The sequence below is a fragment of the Canis lupus genome, chromosome 5 (assembly GCF_011100685.1).
Source record: "Canis lupus familiaris isolate Mischka breed German Shepherd chromosome 5, alternate assembly UU_Cfam_GSD_1.0, whole genome shotgun sequence".
NCBI lineage: Eukaryota > Metazoa > Chordata > Mammalia > Carnivora > Canidae > Canis > Canis lupus.
This window is the reverse complement of record NC_049226.1, coordinates 13,754,671-13,773,721: the sequence shown is the minus strand read 5'-3', so window position 1 is coordinate 13,773,721 and position 19,051 is coordinate 13,754,671. Positions and strand designations below refer to the sequence as shown.

Genomic DNA, 19,051 nt, shown 5'->3' with positions numbered 1-19,051 from the left:
GCTAGGGTGTCCCCTGTATTGAAACCACCTCCCCTGGGAAGGGCTTTGCCTGGGATCACCCATCCTTAGGAAGAATGGCTGAGAGGGAGAGGCGGCTTTGGGAGGAGAAGGAGGGGGAGCAGAGCTAAGTGTCCTTAAAAGGGAAATGGCATGAGGTCATCCCAGCTAGGGCCGGTCCACCCTCCCTGGAGTCCAGGGGTCTGGCTGGGCAGGGCAGAGAATGAGCAGAGCCCTCATTTCACTTCTAGGGACCTCAGTCAGTGACATTTCTGTCCCCTCCTGCCGCCTCCGTGAGCTGGTGCTCATTGGGGAGGGGGCACTTCTGGGGTAGCAGGAGGGCCCTGGGAGACCAGGCCTTTGTGCCAAGCCAGGAGCATGGGAAACTGAGCTCCTGGCATCTCCCAAAAAGCACCAGTGCTGTTGACTCAAAAAATAATAGGTGTTAATTTGCATGGCATTTTACATACAGGTTCCATGCTGGGCTTTTCATCTCCTACCTCGTACGGTGGAAGCCCCCTAGATCTCCCCGCTCCGCCACCTCCTTTGGGGGCCTTTCTGTGTCCTCCAGACTCCGGAACTTCCCCACCACCACCACCACCTAGCCCATCCTTGGATTGGCCCAGGCCAGGGAAAACAAAAAAACAAAAAACAAAAGACAGTGGTCAGCCTGGCTTGGGTAGGCTTGGTCCAGATTTGCTGGAGACAAGCCGGCAGGTGGGCTGGCAGGTCTGGACCCCGCAGGGCACCTTGGCTAGGGGTGCCCCGCCTGCCTGCTCTGGGCCGCGGTGAGGCCCCCTGGCAGGGGGCTCGCCCACCCCACCCCCCTACCTGCTCGGGCTGGGAGAGGAACAAAAAAATCTAAGTCAGAGAGCCCAGAGAGGTGCCGAAAGGAGAGGAAACCCAGTGGTTGCTATGACGATGGGGTCTTGGCGCCCGATTTGCATAGGGCGATGATTTCCATACTGCAGGGTGAATTTCCATATCCCTGCCTCAAAGCCTGTTGGGGCGGGGAGGGGGGAGAGGGGAGAGGTCATTTGAAATTCAAATGAGGATGATTAAGGTTTTCTTGAGGAGGGAAGCTCGGACAAAAGGGGGTGAAGCCGGCTGGCACATGTCTGCCCCGGGCTCAAAGTTATCAAAGGGAGGCGGCACCCGGTTGACTCCCTCCCTCCCCGCCTCCACAGGCCAGGGAGAGCTGATGGTGGTCAGGCTGGGCTGGGTGCTGGTGGCCTTTGCCTCCCGGGAGAACCAGCTAGGTCCCCCTCCTGCCTCTGGACTCAGTTTACCCCTGCATGGCCTGAGGACGCTGGCGCTCAGAGCCATCCTCGAGTGTGTTCTAGTTCCAGCCTCAGGCCTCCCTCCCTCCCTCCCTCCCTCCCTTCCTTCCTTCCTTCCTTCCTCCTTTCCTCCCTTCGGTGACCACAGATGAGTCGCCTCAGTTTTTCTATCCGTGACATTGGAAACACAATCTCTACTTTCTTGTTTGGCTGAGAAGATGCGAGGGCAGACCAGCCTCTACCACCAGCCTGTCTCTTAGGCAATCACTTCTCATCCTTGGGCCCGAGTTGGCGCGTTGGACGGCAGGTGTGAACTTGACGGTCTCTAAGATCACTGCTAGCTCTAAGATGCCGTGATGTGAGAGCACTCTGATCCTTCGCACACACCGGTTATTGTTTGTAAGATGCTGATGTGAGCCCCTGCACCCCGGCCCCCCGCTCACCGAAGTGCAGCCACGAAGAGTACTGCCTGCGTGTGAACCCCAGCTTCTCAGCTTACCAGTTTTATGACCTTGGGCTAGTTTCTTAATGGTTCCCTGCTCAGTTCCCTGGTCTGTAAAATGAGGGTAATAATTGTACCTATCTCATGAGGTTAAACACGCTTACCTCAGTGCCTGCCATGGAGTAATGCTGTTTGCTAGTATTAGGATCAGAAGCCATCAAGTGTCCATGCAAGCGGGTCAGGGATTCAACAGCCAATCCGGGAAGCCTTGATTAGGAATATGGACTGTGTCCTGAGTAGACCTGCCAGTGAATTCATTCACTTTGGCCAACACGCTCTTGTAGCCGCTGGTCTTTGGGAATGGGAAGCATGCTTCAGGGAAGGGCCCCAGGGGCAGCCCCCAAAGCTAAGTGGTCACCCCAACTGACAGCATGCCTGGCTAGAGGGCTCCTTGTTTTGATCCTGACTCCAGCCTGTCTTTACTTCTCAGGAAACAGAGAAATGGCGGGAAGAAGGGGAAGGAGCTGATAGAGGGACCCCCTCCTCTCAGGACCCAGTGCTAAAGGACAGGCCAGGTTCAGTGAGATGAGTTGATGTTGATAGTTCTGGAAAAATCCAAAGGTCCTTTATTTACTTCCTGCAAGTTTCTACAGCAACTGCATAGGAGGCCTTCTTTGGGGATAGCGTGATGTGGTATGGACAGCTTTACCTGGTGGACGGACGTGGGTTTGGGTTTCTGCTCAGTGATCTGTTAAATCAGGAACCTTGGGCAGACCGATGAACCCCTCTGAGCCTCCTTTCCTCACCTGTGAAATGGGGATAATAGGAGCACCTACTCATAGGGTGGTGGTGAGGATTAAATGCTGCTTGTGTATAAAATGTTTACTACAGAGCTTGGTGCGTAGTAAATGCTCAATAAATGTCAGCTACTAATTATTCCTTATTATTTGAAAACAGTGTTCTGCTGCCAAAATGTTTGAAAATTCTCTGATCTAGTCCTATTCTCCCGTTTTATGGTGGGGGAGAGACTAGGGTCAGAGAAGGGGAATGACTTTCCCAAGGTCATAGTGGGGATGTGAGACGGGAGGTTTTTTGAGGAACACTTTCTCCACCCCAGAGGCAGTAGGGGCACTATCCTCTGTCCTTTGTTTTTGCTTCCTTGGATTAAGCCTCTCCCCTCTCCCCGCCACCCTTGTCTCAGAGATAGCAGCTCCTCCAGCCCCAGGAGGGAGGAGGACTTTATACTCTAAGAGTGAAAGAGGAGAGGGGCGCCTGGGCGGCTCAGAGGTTGAGCGGCTGCCTTTGGCTCAGGCCATGACCCCGGGGTCCTGGGATCGAGTCCCACATCAGGCTCCCCGCAGGGAGCCTGCTTCTCCCTCTGCCTGTGTCTCTGCCTCTTTCTCTGTGTCTCTCATGAATAAATAAATAAAATCTTAAAAAAAAGAAAAAAGAAAAAGAAAAAGAAAAGGGTAAAAGAAGAGAGAACGGTGCCGGGGGGATCTGGGCTCAGCAGTCAGCTGTGTGTCCTATCACAGGCCTCACCCTCTGAGCCTCTAGTCACCTGTAAAACAGGAGTCCTATAATTCTGGCCCTTAGACCTCCCAGGCAGGTGGGGATCGCGGAGGAGCTAGGGACGAAGTGCACAGCAGAGGAAGAAACCAGTGCGTGTCACCGTGACCAATGCGTGTTGGCGAGGCCACTGGCCCTAGAGCCAGAGCTATGAGGTCCAAGCTCCTTCTCCCACCCCGCTCTCCGTCACTGGTGCTGGGACCCAGCCTCAGTTTCCTTGTCTGTAGAACAAGTCGTGAGGAAGCAATGAGATGAGAGTCCATGTGTGGGAGCTTTTGGAAGTGTGAGCTGTTCCACGAGCGTGAGATGGCATCTCCCGTCCAAGCTTTCCTCCTCCTACCCGCGCCCTGCGAGCCGCACGCGGACCCCTGCGTGCCCACAGGAGAGCCAGAGCCCAGCCGCGTGGCCCATCGCTTCTCACCCCACTTCACTCTCCTCCGGGAAAAGGGCGAGGATAGAGCCTCCTGGTCTCCCACTGACCTTAAACCTCTTTGAACCTCTTCCCTCCTGAGGCTGGGCCAAGGGCAGAGCGGTGCTGGTCTGGAGTCCGCCTTTAAAGAACACCCACAGGTGTTGTGCAGAGTCAAGTCTGGGCAGCGGAGCTCTGGGGATTAGCTCCTGCAGTGCCGTTTATTGCCTGTATTAACTTCAGCTCATCATTTGTCCTCTCGGGGACTCAGTTTCCTTACCTATAAATGGCAGGGATAGCATTAGAAGTCTCTGGGTCCTCTTGAGCATGGAAAACTGGTAGAAAAATAGCAGGCGAGGGGCTTCTCTGAGATGTGCCTGTTAGGGCAACCAGAACCCTGGCTTCCCCACAGAGTTCTCCCCTTGGAGTTAGACTTTTCTTGGTTCCCAGGCTCAGGAAACTGAGTTGAGACTTTGGTGGGGACCTGGCTCTTCTGGCAGCAGTCCTTGCCACAGGGGCCTGAGCTCCTGGTCTGTTGTTCTGGAACTTGGCGCATCTGCCCAGGGGCTCCTTCAGCGTAGCCTCAGAGTGCCAAAGCTGCCCACTTTGGGCCCCCAGGAGATGAGGGGTCACTGCAGGGGAGCCCCAGGGAGCCCCATCTCCAGCTCAGGCTGAGAAGCAATAGGGATTATATGGCCTAAACAATTAGAAGACCGTGTGAGGAGCGTTTCATTTATCAAAGAGCAACAGGACAGATGGAGCTGGAAGGATGTGGGCTTCTCTTCCAGCCACGGGGTGCAGGGGAGCCGCTGGTGTCCACCGGGGCTCAGCCCCAGGCTCTTGATCTGTGGGAAGGGACAGTAGAGCAAGGCTTCAGGATTCAATCTCACAAGCATGTACGTGGAGAAAAGGCAACAGGTGGCTCGCACAGGCCGTGCCACAAGGAATCCCTAAGGATGTTTGCTGTGCCGGGCTTCCTTGGGGTAGAGAGGGAGAAGCTTTAAATCATGAGAATTCCCATCTCACAGATGGTCAGAGGTCAAGGGGACCCGAGAGATGACCCTATCCTGGGGTGGCCAGTGGGTTTCTTCAGGACAGCTCATTGTGACCATCCGTGGTGGTCACAAGCAGGGATGTTAGGACAAGGCGGAGGGTGCAGTGATCCATTAGTGACACCACCCTGGGCATGGCTCGCACCCATGGCCACGTCTGTATTTGCTGTCTACACCTACAGAGGTAAGGTGACTTGACTGAGGCCACCTAGCTAGAGGAGCCCTGGGGGTCAGTCTCCCCTAACCCCTAAGCTGGGCTCTTTCTCCTGTCCAGCCCAGGTCCTGTATCCCATTCTTCAGGGGTATTCAGGGGTCGTCCGTGGGGGTCCTCCTGGGCATCCCCTTGCCCCCATGAAGGAGGTGGCAGGAATGCAGACAGAAACTTTTTTGTTTTAATATTTAAGGGAAGTTGAAGGCTGCGGAGATTAAGCCACTTGCCCCAAGTCCAGCGTAAAACAGCCTTTGAAGTAACCCTCGAGCTCAGTTTCCCGTGTGTTCTCTGTACAGAACTCTGACCATTAGGCAACACTGCCAGTTCCTTGGAGGAATCTCAAGTAACAAAAAAGGTAGGCCTGGTGTCTGTGGGGTCCTGGAAAAAAAAAACAAAAAACCGCTTTGACTGGTTTAAATGGCCATGCCGGGAAGTCTCCTGGTCTGCTCTGGTGGCCGGCTGCCCAGGAGCATTGCCAAGGGCCTGGTGGCCTTAATCACTGCTCTCCTAGGAAGTGCTAGCCAGCTGCCAAGTGGCCATAAAGTGGCCCTGGAAGCCTTACTGGGCTATACTGGGTGTGGAGCTGGTGAGAAGAGAAGCAGTCCGGAGCTGGGAGAGGTTCGGCCCCACTGCCGAGCACTCTGCATTGTTTACTGGGCAGAAGTGAAAAATCCTGCTTGGACGGTTCTCCATTCTTGTGCTTCCACCTCCCTCACCCAGAGAATTGCTCCCCAGGCAAACTCACATCCCAGTGCTGCCAAAGCTATGCAAATCAGCAGGCTCTGCTGCTCCCAGGTGGGAAAGCACAGGGCTGGTAGGGTTCCTCCTGCCTGGCGTCCGCCCGGGGTCCTGATCGCTTAACCCAGCTGGGACTCAGTCTCCTCACCTGTAAAATGGGGTGAGTAATAATGCTTCATCTTCCCGAAGGCAGGGAACTTGCCCTGATGATCTCCTGAGGTCTCTCTCCCAGGCCCATGAGCCAGGGTTTCAAGCTGTTTGCTTCTCCTCCTCCTTTCTTGAAGCCTCAGGGCCTAGAGATTGCCAGGAGGCCACGAGAACCCAAAGAAGCCCAGAGAGACCCCGGCGGGTGGCCCTTCTGGCTTGATGTAGATCTCACCCACTGGCCCCTAAGACCCCCACGTGGAGGTCCAGGGGGGTCCAGGACTTCCTCCTGGAGCCCTCTCTGCCCTCCCCCCTCCCTTCTGTGTCCTTATCTTTGGTTTGTGTGCAGAACAAACAGGACAGAGGGAAGTGGTGAGAAGAGCTCTTTGGTCCTTCGTGTGCCTCACTCTGCCTCGGCCACAGACAGGGACCAGTTTCTGGGAGTGGGGGAGAAAAAGCCGTGGTGCATTTCGATCAGCTGCATCGGGTGGAAAGACTTCAGAGATGGCAGCAATTTTGGGTTCCCTGCAATCCCCCTCTTGATGCCACCAAATTGTCCCTCGATGCAGAAACCTCTTCTGTAACATCCCTGAAACGAGCCGCCCCTGCCTGAATATTCCTAGCAATGGGGAGCTCTGTCGATGTGAAACTATGGAGTTCCACTGCCAAACAAACCCACTTCTCATAAAATTCTTCCTCCTACTGAGATGAGGCCTGCTTTCCAGCAGCTTCGCCAGTGGCCCTGCTCTGCTCCTTGCTGCTGCAGGCTAAGCCTGGTTCACTTCCATGCCAACATTTGGAGAGGAAGGAAAAGTCCACTGATATTTATTTAAGCACTTACTATGCACCAGGCATTGTGCCAAGTGCTTTCCAATGTTCCCTCATTGAATCGTTTTAATTTTTTTTTTTTGAGAAGCCTCAAACGTATGGAAAAGATAGAAAACGGTTAATGAACAGCCACATACCCGTCACCTGGATTTAATAACTGTTAACATCTTGCCATATTTGCTTCATCCATTTGTTTCTGAAATCCTTTTTTTTCCCTCCCCTTTGCAACTTTTCCTCGTAGACATTTTCAAACACACATGACCATAGAGATGAATACAAAGAGCCCCCATATACTCATTCCCTACTCAGCAACCATCAAATTTCTGCCCTTCTGGCTGCTGGAATATTTTATTATACATTGTAGACATTAGAACATTTCCATCCTAAATATTGGCAAGGATGCATCTGCAAAACAGAAGGACATCTTCCTTCTTAACTACAATATCATTATTACACTTAAAACGAATTTCTCATTTAATTCTCGTGGCAATGCCACGCAGAAGGTTTTATATAAGGGCAAGTGTCTCTTCTTTAGGTCAAACATCCTTTCCTCATCTGGTGTGACGACTGGGCCTTTTACCCCCTTGGTCTTCATGCTCCACCGCCCAATTCATCAGGGTCCCTTTTTCAAAATGATGCCCTGTGCTGGGCATGATGCTCTCACTCAGGGAGCTGCCCTGATCTGTGTGTCTGGTAATGCACGGGACTGCCTTGGCTTTTTAAGCAGCTACCCCACACATGTGTAGCACGCTTTGGGCTCATGTTGAGCTTTGGCCAGCTCAAAATCTCCTTTTTTTGTCATTTCTTTTCCACGTGGGATACTCTGACGCCAGCCTCCCCCAGCTTCCCCTCCTCACAAGGAACTGCGATGTGTTTATTTCCAAATAATGTCTGCCAACAAACAGAAAGGAGAATTACGTTTTCATTTTTGTTTTTCTTTTTTGGCAGGGGAGGCATATTTGACCTCCTAGGAGTCTCAGCTTCTCTCAAAATGTAAAATACAGAGTACGGACATTTCAGTGGCCAAGTACCTGACACTATGCACGCTTGAATTTTAGTCACTCTAGGTACCAGCTATGATTATTTCTATTCTAGCCTGAAGTTTGTTATTGGTATTGTTGAAAAAGCTTTTTATGAGGCTTCCTATTGTAGCATGTAGTCTTTTTTTTTTTTTTTTTCCAGCTTTACTGGGGTGCAAGTGGTAGATAAAATTGTAAGGTATTTATAGTGTCCATCATAGTGGTTTGATATGTGCATATACTGGGAAATGGTCCCTTCCATCTGGTTGATTATTACATCCATCATTTTCCATGTTTAACTTTTTTTGTATGTGAGAGAACCTTTTAGTTTTCCTCTTAGCAAATTTCAATTTAAAAAAAATATATATATATAGTGCTATCAACTATACTCACCACGCTCTATATATCCTCAGACTTTGTTCATCTTATAGCTGAAAGTTTGTACCCTTTTACCAACCTTTCCCTTTCCCCTAACCCCTTCAGCTTCTGGCAACCACTCTTCTACTCTCTCATGCTCTGTTTCTCGGAGTTTGACTTTTTATTTCTTTTTTAATTTTTTGAGATTCCACATGTAAGTGATACCATTTTGTATTTTTCTGTCTTATTTCACTTAGCCTACCACAAGTCCCTCTGTGTTGTCACAAATGGCAGGGTTTCCTTTTTTCTTGTGGCTGAATAATATTCTAGTATGTATGTGTGTGTTTAAATAAATAACATCTTCCTTATCTATTGATCCATTGATCACTTTAGGTTGATCTCACACTTTAGGTTGGGTCCATAGCTTGGCTATTATGAATAAAGCTCCAGTGAACCTGAGGTGCAGATATCTCCTTCATAGCTTGTTTTCTTTTCTTTTGGAACTCTACCCAGAAGTAGGACTGGTGGGTCATATGTAGCAGATAGTCTTCTGGTTGGGTATCACTTTGTGCAGTTTGACTACTTTAGTGGACTACTCAACATAAAGTAGAAAAGCCGATTTCTGGGCTAGCGTATTTGTTAAAACAGAATTCCCTAATTGGGGAATCTTTACTTCTTTCTGTTTCATTTTTGTTGAGGTAAAAAAAAAAAACCACATAACATAAAAATCAAAAAACATGGAATTTAAACAAAATTTACCATCTTAATCATTTCTAAGGGTACAGTTCAGCCTCCCCTATCGTTTCCATATACAGTTGATTTAGTTTAACCTAAGTGCAGGGCTTTATATTTATTCCTGTTATGTTTTACCTTGTTGGTTTTGGCTTCTATTAGAACATGCCAAAATATTTTCTAATCCTGATTCTATTCTCTAGTTTTCTATATTAATCTCCCTCTCTGTTTTGAATCGCTTCCAAATTCGAGCAGCATCTAGCCTGTTGATTTACCTAAGCTGTTGATCAAAGTTGAATCCTTGGTTTCTCTGTGTCAGCCACTGGATGCAGTGCCCTTTTTTCTTTTTTTAATATGAGCTCTATGCCCATCGTGGGGCTGGATCTTACAACCCCAAGATCAAGAGTCACATGCTCTACCAACTGAGCCAGCCAGGCGTCCCATGCAGTGCCTTTATTGGAAAAACTGTATGAGTACAGGAGTTGAGAAATCAAGCTTTGGTCTTGATTCAAGTTCTCTGAGGCTGTGTATCCTCTGCAAGGTGCTTCCCCTCTCAGTTTGGACTTCAGTATCTTTCTGACTCTTTCTACTATGTATCTGCCTGCTTTATTTTTTTCTGCAAGCGGCTGCCACCTTTCAGAGAGGGAGCCAGGGCTTGGAAATAAGATATGTTCAAGTTTCTGCAGTTGGTGGCACATGACTTTCTCAGGTCAGAATCAAAGATTTATTTTTGGAGCAGTTTCTTAGTAATTTGGATCAAGCACGTGGTCATTCAGCACCTAGTGTGTATTGGACAACTTAAGTCACTTGATGTACAAAGATGAACAAGATATAACAATGCTGGCTGCTAAGAGCTCACGATTTTATGAGAGAAACAGACACATGAACCACTGGGTCTAAAAAATGTGATATGTGCAATAGAGATAAATAAAAATAATAGGTGTGGCGATGCAGAGAAAATCCCTTATTTTGCTTTGGGTGAATTTCATGGAGGAGGTGACATTTGAGTTTGATCTTAGAGGATGAGTGTGTATTTTCTAGAGAGAGAAGGGCACAGCATGCGCAAAGTCCCTAACATACAACCAGGCTCAACCTGGGTAGAGGGGTGGCCCGGGATGTCTGGAGCCCAGCTCTACAACTGAGTAGTGTCTCCTAGCTCACAAGCATGGTCACCAGCTTTCTCTCATTTGAGCTTTACTATATTCCTGGAAAGTGGGTGGAATGGGAGTTATGACCTTATTTTGCCATTGAAGAGTGTGAGGCTCTGGAGCTACCTGCCTTGGCAAAACTCACACAGCTTGGGAGTGATGAAGCCAAGGCTTGACCCTCTATTCGCTCACTTCCGATCCAGGACTGTTTCCAGTAAGCCCTGCTGCTCCTCCACAGAGCACTGCAAAGGGGTAGAAAATAATGATCGTGGGTCACTGTTTCACATAATGTGATAATTGCATCCCCTGCTTTCTTCACGAAAGAGGAGCACCTTCCTCACTGTGTCAAAGATGAATAAGTTGAGTCCCGGGAATGGCTCACCAGTCCTCTCTCAATCAATAGAGCCTTAGCAGTGGAGTCAGAATCAGAACAGAAAATGCTTTGGGGAGCTGAGCCCTTACTAAGCACCCGGCACTGAGCTATATGGCACTCTCTGCTCTGTCGGAGTGTCATGGGACCAGTCTCCCTGAGAGGTCCTGGCCAACCCAGGTACCTCACTCAGCCTGGGATTCAGGGAAGCTTAGGTACAGATACTGAAGCAGGTGAGAATGAATTTGATGAGAAGGAGAATTGTCCTCATCACACTCCGAGAGCAGCAGGTGAATCCTCATGCTAAGAGGCCTCTTGAGAAGGACCATGAAAAAACTTCTAGGCAAGAGAAGTTAATTTTGTTGGCTGGTGAGTTTTAAAATTAATCTCTGAATTTTGCTTGTTCATCTTTTTCATTGTGTGGATCTCATAAACAACATGATAGTGGCACCTACAGAAATCAAAAGCAGAGATCTTTTTAAAATTGTTCACAAAGCCAATGACCTCCTCCAAGCCAAACTGTTCTGGCCCTCTGCTCTTTCTCTCACTGTATTATTACCTTCTTCTGGAAACATCTCCTCTTACCTCCCAGACACCACACTTGCCTGGTCTTCCTCCTACTCAGGTGCCCCCTCTTCCTCAGTCTCCTTTGCTGTCTCCTCCTCCTCATTCCAGCCTTGACTCTTTTTTCTTCTTCATCTGGACTCAGTTTCTTCATAACGTCACTGAGTCCTATGGCTTAAATGCCACCTATGAGCTGATAACTCCCCAGGTTATACATCTGACCTTACACCTCTCCTGAGTCCAAACTCACTTCCCCATCTCTACTGGGATATCTAATTGGCATCTCAAACTTCACACATTCAAAAATAAAGCTTTCCACATTCTACCATTGGCCTGCCCTCCCCCAAGTCACCCCCATTGGTGGTAATGGCACCACTGATGATCCCTTCGAGAAGGGCCAAAGCCTAGAAGTCATTCTTGATTCCTCTCCTCCCTTGCATAGCACCTCCCATCCATCAGCCAGTCCTGTCAGTTATCCCAAATGCGTTCTAAATCCAGGCCTTTCTTGCCACCACCACTGTTACTGTCCCATCCACTCTGCTGCCCTTTCTCTTCTGGGTCACTGCAATACCTCTCAGTTGGTGGTCTTCCCTCCTGCTCTCTAACCACCTACAAGCTCATCCCTGCAGGTTTAAACCCTGAAGTCAGATCGTGTTCCTCCTCTGCTCAAACCCTCTGTCACTTCCATCGTCCTTGGGTGAACGTTGAAGCTTCACTGTGACCTGTCTGCCAGATTCACGTCATCTTACCCCTGCTTACCCTATTCTTCAGCCATACTAGCCTCATTACTATTCCTCAGCATGCAAGCCTGCTCTTGCCTTATGTCTTGATACTTCTGTCTGGAATGATCTTCCTTAGGGGCTTCTGCTGTCTTCTCCAGTATTGTATTCCCAGGGCCTAGAACAGTGCCTGGTACCTAGAGTGTGCTGAGTAAATAAATGTGTGTTGAATGAATGAATTTGCTCTTTTGTCAAGTTTTAAAATTACTCCTTATTGGGCCGACTTGACCATGTCATGGAAGGATTTTTTTTTTTTTAAGATAAAGCTCCTCAAAAAATAAAATCTAGAACTATCAGATTATTTAGCAATACTGCTTCTGGGTATCTAGGCAAAGAAAATGAAGACACTAACTCAAAAAGGTATCTGCAGCCCTATGTTCAATGCAGTGTTATTTACAATAGCTAAGACATGGAAACAACCTACATATCCACCGGTGGATGAATAAGTAAAGAAAATATGGTGTATGTATATATATATGTACACACACACACAGACACAAACAACATGGAACATCATTTAGCCCTGAAAGAGAATGAAATCTTGCCATTTATGATAACATGAACAGAACTTGAGGGCATTATGCTAAGTGAAAGAAATCAGACAGAGAAAGACAAATACCAAGGGATCTCAATTAACATGTGAAATCTAAAAAGCAAGTACACAACCACCCCCTGCCAAAACCAGGCACATAGATATAGAGAACAGATTGGTGGTTGCCAGAGGTAGGGGGTGGGGAGAGATGAAATGAATAAAGGGCATCAAACTTCCAGTTATGAAATAAATCTTGGGAAGTAACGAACCACGTGGTGACTATAGTTAATAAAACTGTATTGCATATTTGGAAGTTGCTAAGAGAGGAGGTCTTAAAAATTCTCATCACAAGAAAAAAATTATGTGACTATGTATGATGATGAATATTAGCTAGACTTACTGTGGTGACCAGTTGGCTCACAATGCATACAAAAGTTGAATCGTGGTACACCTGAAACCAATGTTATATGTCGGTTACACCACAATTAGAGAAAAAGATAAAACCAATTTTACCATTAAGTCTATCTCTGTGTACATCACAATTAGAAAAAAAGATAAAAGCAAGTTTACCTTTAAACCTGTCCAGTCTGTGGGTCCCTCCTACCTTTAGCTCCCCTTGCACATTTTATATATATCGTCTTAATTGATCTCAAAATCAGGCTGCTATCCAGAGGTCACTCTGTGTTTCCCATATGCTTTTCTCACGATCCTACCCCTCTTCATCTTCTGCTCTCATCTTGCTGCCCCCGTTGCTAGAGCAGGTGCCCTCCCAACCATACAGGAAAGGGCATGCTTCCCCATCCTCATTTAGAACACAGCAGGGCAAGGGGGCTTAAGTTAAAAGGCCAGAGGATCTCTTAGACCCCATTCCTTCTTCTACCAGGCATTTTTTGAGACACTGAGCTGTTCTAGGAGCCATGGTGGCCATTGAGTAGGATGTTACGTCCTCGTTTTCAAGGAACCCACAGACTAGTAGGAGAGAGAAAAAAAGGAGTCGCACGATGTGCCATGCGGTAGTAGTAAGGGCTACTGGAGTCCAGAGTGACCAGGACTAACGCTCTGTGAAAGAGTGTGGTGCAAGGAAGTGTGGAAATGGGACAGGGTTGGTGTGTTTGCCCATGAGCTCAGGGTGCCTGGGAGGGAGTGAGGTGGGATCCTGAGGGACAGTCATATGGGGAATTGTATGTTGTGCTAAGAAACTGAGATTTTATTCCAAAGTTTTTGAAGATCCAATGAAAAGCAGAAGAATTTTCTGATTGAAAGTTCTGAATTCATTCACTTGTCCATTTATTCTTTCATTCAACCAGTATATTTTGAACTCCTGTTACGTGCTAAGCCCAGTGCTAGGCTCTGAGTATATGGTATTTAGTAAACCATTCATCGTCCTTGCTATTACAGAGCCAGCCAGCTGTGGAGCACAAAGGAAGATTGTTTGGTGGCTCCTGCCATAAAAAGTTATAGGAAAAGGAAACTCATGCTTATCGTAGCTAACATTGGAAGCAAGTCCCCTAACAATAGGTGTATATTTAAGCAAATTATGGTTCACAGAATGGAATATTAGGGAACCATTAAAAATGATGTTTGCAAGCATAGGAGGAGGGGGAAAAAGATTTATGGTGCCCCTTAACAGTATAGGGGAAATATTAATGATGTTCACTGGAAAAAGCAGGGTAATATTTATACAGAGTGGTGAATATCAATGAGGCAAAACAAGCATTAAAAAAAAGACCATAACATATACAAACATGTAAATTACAGCTGCCCTTCAGCAGAGTGATTTTTCTGCTACTTTATACTTTTTTCTGTACCAAATATTTTTCTCTATGAAGCACACATTTATTCATTCCACCCGATGTTTACTATAAAGGAAAGAGGAACAGACAAGAAATGAAAGCCAGAAGGGAAAGGCAAGAACAGACACCTGTCTACCTGAGATGACTTAGGTGTCATCTCCTCAGGAGGCCTGGGGTAGTGAGGGGACTTCCTGCCTCAGGGCAATGCCATTAGGACCCCTGGCTGGTCATCCCTTCCTTAGCCACCAGAGCCTGTGCTCTGTCTGAGGGAGTGGAGCAGGACATGCGCCCTGGGATTGCAAGTTCAAGGCCTGGTGACTCCGTGTGACCTGGGACAAGTCAGTCTTCCTGGCAATCCACATCCCTGGAGGAGATTTTCCAAAGACCTCTCCAGGAAACAGGATAAGTGGGAGGATCCTGGCCACAGGGGAAGCGTGTTCTTTCTCGACATAGAGACAAGCTCCTCCCAACATCACCATTTCCCTCTAACCTTCAGGCTCTTCCAATCCTGCTAGCAACTCATATTTTTGTTTTTATCTCTTTCAGGAAATGATCGAAATGGCCTAGATTTCAACAGGCAGGTAAGTACTTTCAGAAGAAAACCTTTATTCTATAAATGGTGGGGTGGGGTGGAGTGGGCAGCCACTTAGATGACATCAGATGCAGGAGATATAAAGAAGATTAGGTCAAATTTGAGGGTGTTTATTCATAGACTCAATAGCTTTCAGGCTTGAGCCTGAGGGGCCTCTAAAGGGCCTTTGTGTCCACCCCCTTCCCCCAGTCCACAACCCAATGTCGGGTCTCCACTGTCCCCTCAAATGGAGCACTTATTTCGGATTAAGTGCTTGCCTGGTGTGGTGCAGAACCTAAGACCACAGATCTCCTCCCAGCATGGTCTCTAGTCTGAGTTGCCTCTTGGGTGAGTTCGTCTGCGTGGACCAACTGTACGGAGAAGAATTTATGGAGGTACCAAAGATGGAGGACTTGGGCCCCTCAGGGAACTACTGATCGAAAGGAAAAGATACGGGACAAAAAAGGAGGAATGGGACAAAGTATATAGCCTGGCCCAAAGGGACAATGTAGACACAAGCTTGGCGCCTTTGAAGAAAACTAAGTCGTGTAGGATTCCAGTTATTCTAGGGAGTGGGGTTGGACAGGGTGTAGGATGGATGGATGTGGCATGTAAAGAGAAGGATGGAGCAGAGGGCGAGGGCTTTCCCCGCTGAGATCAGGGGCTGGAGAGAAGACTGGGGAGAGGGCTAGGACAGGGCATGATGTCAAAGCAGATGTGGGAGGGGACGTTGCAGGGAAGAAAGGGAAGGTGGTCTGAGTTTCTTATCAGAAAAATTAATTTATTCCATAAATTTGGTGGCAGTGGGGGGGGGGCATGTATACTGTGCCAGGTGTGGAACTACAAAGAAAATTAAGACATGGTCTCTGCCCTGGAGGAGCTTAGAGTCTCGTGTGGGGAGTGGGAGAGAGAGGAGAGGGAGAGGGAGGAGAGAGAGACTCCTAAGGGAATAATTATAATACACTTGCATCCCTGCTTTACTAGAGGTGTGTAGAAAGCGTGGCGTGGAACAGAAATGGAAAGAGTCCATTGTTCCTGGGAACTCAGGGCAGGCTTCATGGAGGAGGTGCTATTTGAATCTAGCTCTAAAGGGTGAGTAGGACTGTGTCAGGCCGACAAGAGTGGGATTGAAGGGCTGAAAATCCCAGTGGGAGGGGGTGCATTGGATAATCACAGGTTCCTTCTCGCTCTGATCTTCCAGTCGAAGTTTAGGTGGCGGTCTGCGGTGGGGCTGGAGATCAGACTCCTTTATCTAGACTGTGATTTGCAGTCCCTACTAGCATTTCCTAAAGGGCTAGGTACTTTCTGGGTGTATCCTTCATGGCCAGAGAGAGGAATAATCTGAAGTCCTGAGCCAAAACCTCTTAGGCAGGTGCTTTCTGCATTTTGTTCACTGTGGAAGTTTGCTAACGAGCGGAGGCCAACTGCTCTCTCTGCACTCGAGGCCTGAAGTGCAGAGAGGCTTCAGACTTAGCTCCGAGGGAGGACTTGCCGCCAACATGGTCTATTCAACTCCAGGACAGCCACCAAGGGAGACAGACGTGGAATCAGCTTCTGCTCCAAGGTCTTTGGATATGAGGCCGGTTCTTCCCTCGGGGGTGGCTTTGCCAGGCTTGCTGTAAGGGCGGGAGGATGGAGGAGATCCCCAAGGATTCTGTGATCCTGGAAGAGGTTGGGATGTGGCCCCGTGCCCTGTGCTTCCACCCTGACGAGTCGGGATGGCAGCCTGGGGCCCACCTCTCACAGGCCCTTGGAGAAGACGTGCGAGAAGGAGCCCATTCCGCACCGAGATGTGACCACAGCAGCCCAGTCCGGAGGTGGCCTGCTGGCTTTAACCGCTTGTGTGATCTTTTGGAAGCTTGGGAAGCCCTCGTGCTTGGGACAAGGCTGGGAGCAGCCCCCCTGGCCCTAGGCAGCCTGGAAAGAGGCCTCTGGCCCTTTGAACATCTTTTGGGGTGTGGTTCCTCCACCGGTTGGGAAAAAGTTGGCTGGCTTCTGCCAGGAGTGGGCCTCACTTGAGTTTGCTTTACTTAGATGAGCCCCATGGGGTGGGTTGTTCCCTCCCTCCCATGGAAAGGGTTTTTTTGATTTCTTATTACTGACAAGAACAGACACGAAAGATTTTTCCTTTCAAGAAGGGGGGAATTTTGGAGAAAGAGGCTCAGCCGGGTCACACTCCTGTATGCTCTCACGCCTAAGCTCTCCTGTGCTTAGGAGCATACACTCATGCTCCCTCCTCCCTGTCACTCTGTCCCTCAGGGCCAGAGACACTGACCTCTGCAGGTTCATGCCTACAGGTGGGCACCCAGGATCTCTCAAGCCACTGCGTTGACGATCATACCTCCACCCTTCACAGGGAAAGTAAAGGAATATTCGCTACCTGCCAAGCTCTGTGCGAGGAGCCTTGGGTGCTTTATCTCATTTCATTCTCACTATAAACCAAGTGTTACTATCTGCATTAGACTGGTGAGGAAGGCGCCTCCCCAGAAGTCCCAGCTCTTTTTGACAAAGGATTTGGGAGATTAAATAATTTGCTGAAGCTCACGTGATTGGCCAACTGGCAGAGTCAGGATTTGAACCCACATCTCTTGGACTCCAGAGCCCATTTTTCCCATGATGCCCTGCTGCATTCCCCCCTCTACAGTCTCTCCACTCCCCATTCTCTGCACACACACCATCCTCAGGGAGAGGCCTGGGAGCCAGAGCTTGAGCGTGACCTCACTGTGACTAACTGGGAGGAAATGGGAGGCAGAGGGTGTGGGGAAGGGAAGAAAGGGCGGTTGTGTAGGAGCAGTCTGGTATGGTTCAGAGAAGGGGTTGGCAGACACAGGACAGCAGAGGATGAGCCGCTGCCCTCGGTGAAGCCCCAGTTGGAAAGCTGCAAGCCAACTGGTGCAATCGGGAGTTGCATGAGCAAAGGACACTGGCTCATCAGGAAATTTCACGCCGAACCTGTTAACTTCCTGGTCTCAGGAAAGCAGCCTGAGCCTTTTTGGAGCATAATTGTGGGAAGACCCAGGGACCCAGAAGCAGCACCATCCTGCCATCCCTGGGAAAGATAAGAAAGTGGAGAAGCAATAGGATAAGGCCAGATCCCCAGACGGGGAGGCGGACGTCCTGGTGCCAGTGCGGCTTCTCTACCTCTCACTAGTCACTTCTTTTCTTTCTTTTCTTTTCTTTTCTTTTCTTTTCTTTTCTTTTCTTTTCTTTTTTTTTTTTTTTTTTTTTAAGATTGTACTTATCTTTTCATGAGAGACACAGAGAGGGAGAGACACAGAGACACAGGCAGAGGGAGAAGCAGGATCCCTCCCTGCAGGGAACCCAATGTGGGACTCATCTCAGGGCCCCGGGATCACAACCTGGGCCAAATGCAGACGCTCAACCACTGAGCCACCCAGGTGTCCCATTAGTCATTGCCTTTAGACAAACCTCATCTTCCTGGGCCTCAGTTTTCTCTTGGATAAAATGAAGATGTTTGTACAGGGTGACCTCTCAGCCCCCCCACCCAGTCTGTCTGCTATGTTTCCTCATTTTCCACATGCCCTATTCTGACTGGTTGCTTTGACTCTCCTTTCTTTCTTTCTTTCTTTTTTTTTTTTTCTGAAGAAAAGCAGGGAAGAGCATGTCCATTTCTTCACCCTGAGCCATAGAGAGTAGGGGGGAATTTAAGTCAGGTGAACTCTTTCCCATCTCTATGATTTTGTGTGACCCAGCAAAAAGGATCGTTTGAAATTTAGGGGGCAGAGGCAGAAGGACCTGGCAGGCTGGATGTGGGCCCATCATTCATTCTTTGCATAATTAGTCATTCCTAAGTGCTGGAGAGAGAGGGTGTCATGAGTAAGAAGATAAACTGCAAGGCTGTGTGGTAAAGTCCGTGAGAGACAAGTAGCACCGAGCTCCTGGGTACTTGCCTGGGGTCAGCACCAAAGAGATGGTGTCTGAAGTGTGGGGGTTAAGGAAGAGTAGGGGGTTTGCCGCAAAAGGGCAACAAGAATATTCCAGGCATAGGAGCCAGTGAGTGTGAGGGCTCACTGGAGAAGGGGCCTGGCTTCAAGGGATGTGTGAGAAGATGAGCATGGGGGAGATGCAGCAGGTGAAGCCGGAGCTGTGGGTGGGGCCAGGTCGTGAAGAACTCTGAATGCACAGCAAGGAAATTTCTCCCGTGGGCAGCAGGGAGCCACTAGGCGTTTTCCAGCACGACTAGTTTCATTTAATGGAAGGGCATTAGAGGGACTGTGGGTGAGGAGGAGAGGAAGGATGAAGGAGACGCCTGATGGAATGCTGTTGTGGTGGGAAGAAGTGGGCAAAGCTCAGGAGAGGGATTATAGCAAAGAGGTCAAGTACTCAAACATTCAGATTGCCAGGCTGGAATCGTGGCTATGTGGCCTTGGGAAAATTCTTCACCTTCCATGTTCCTCAGTCTCCTCATCTGGAAAATGGGGAGAATAATGGTACCTACCTCATAAGGTTGTGGCAAAGGTCAAATGAGAGTGTGTGTGTCTGTTTTCGACAAGTG

At 48.7% G+C, this 19,051-nt stretch overlaps 1 protein-coding gene across 8 annotated transcripts in view; it reads left to right on the top strand.

The window, feature by feature from the left end:
- The window catches only part of POU2F3 (POU class 2 homeobox 3), a 75,183-nt gene that overhangs the window by 14,338 nt on the left and 41,794 nt on the right, over positions 1-19,051 (top strand). For 2 of the 8 annotated variants that reach the window (XM_038535903.1, XM_038535900.1), the window contains exons 1-3: positions 4,858-4,933; positions 5,154-5,315; positions 14,511-14,545. Coding sequence is in view for 4 of the 8 variants with exons in the window: in XM_038535896.1 (XP_038391824.1) it covers positions 4,884-4,933; positions 5,257-5,315; positions 14,511-14,545 (144 nt within the window). In the remaining 4 variants the exon portion in view is untranslated. Of the gene's footprint in view, positions 1-4,857; positions 4,934-5,153; positions 5,316-7,618; positions 7,738-14,510; positions 14,546-19,051 lie in introns of those variants that run through there. The other 6 variants (XM_038535897.1, XM_038535898.1, XM_038535902.1 and 3 more) reach the window with 5 other exon arrangements.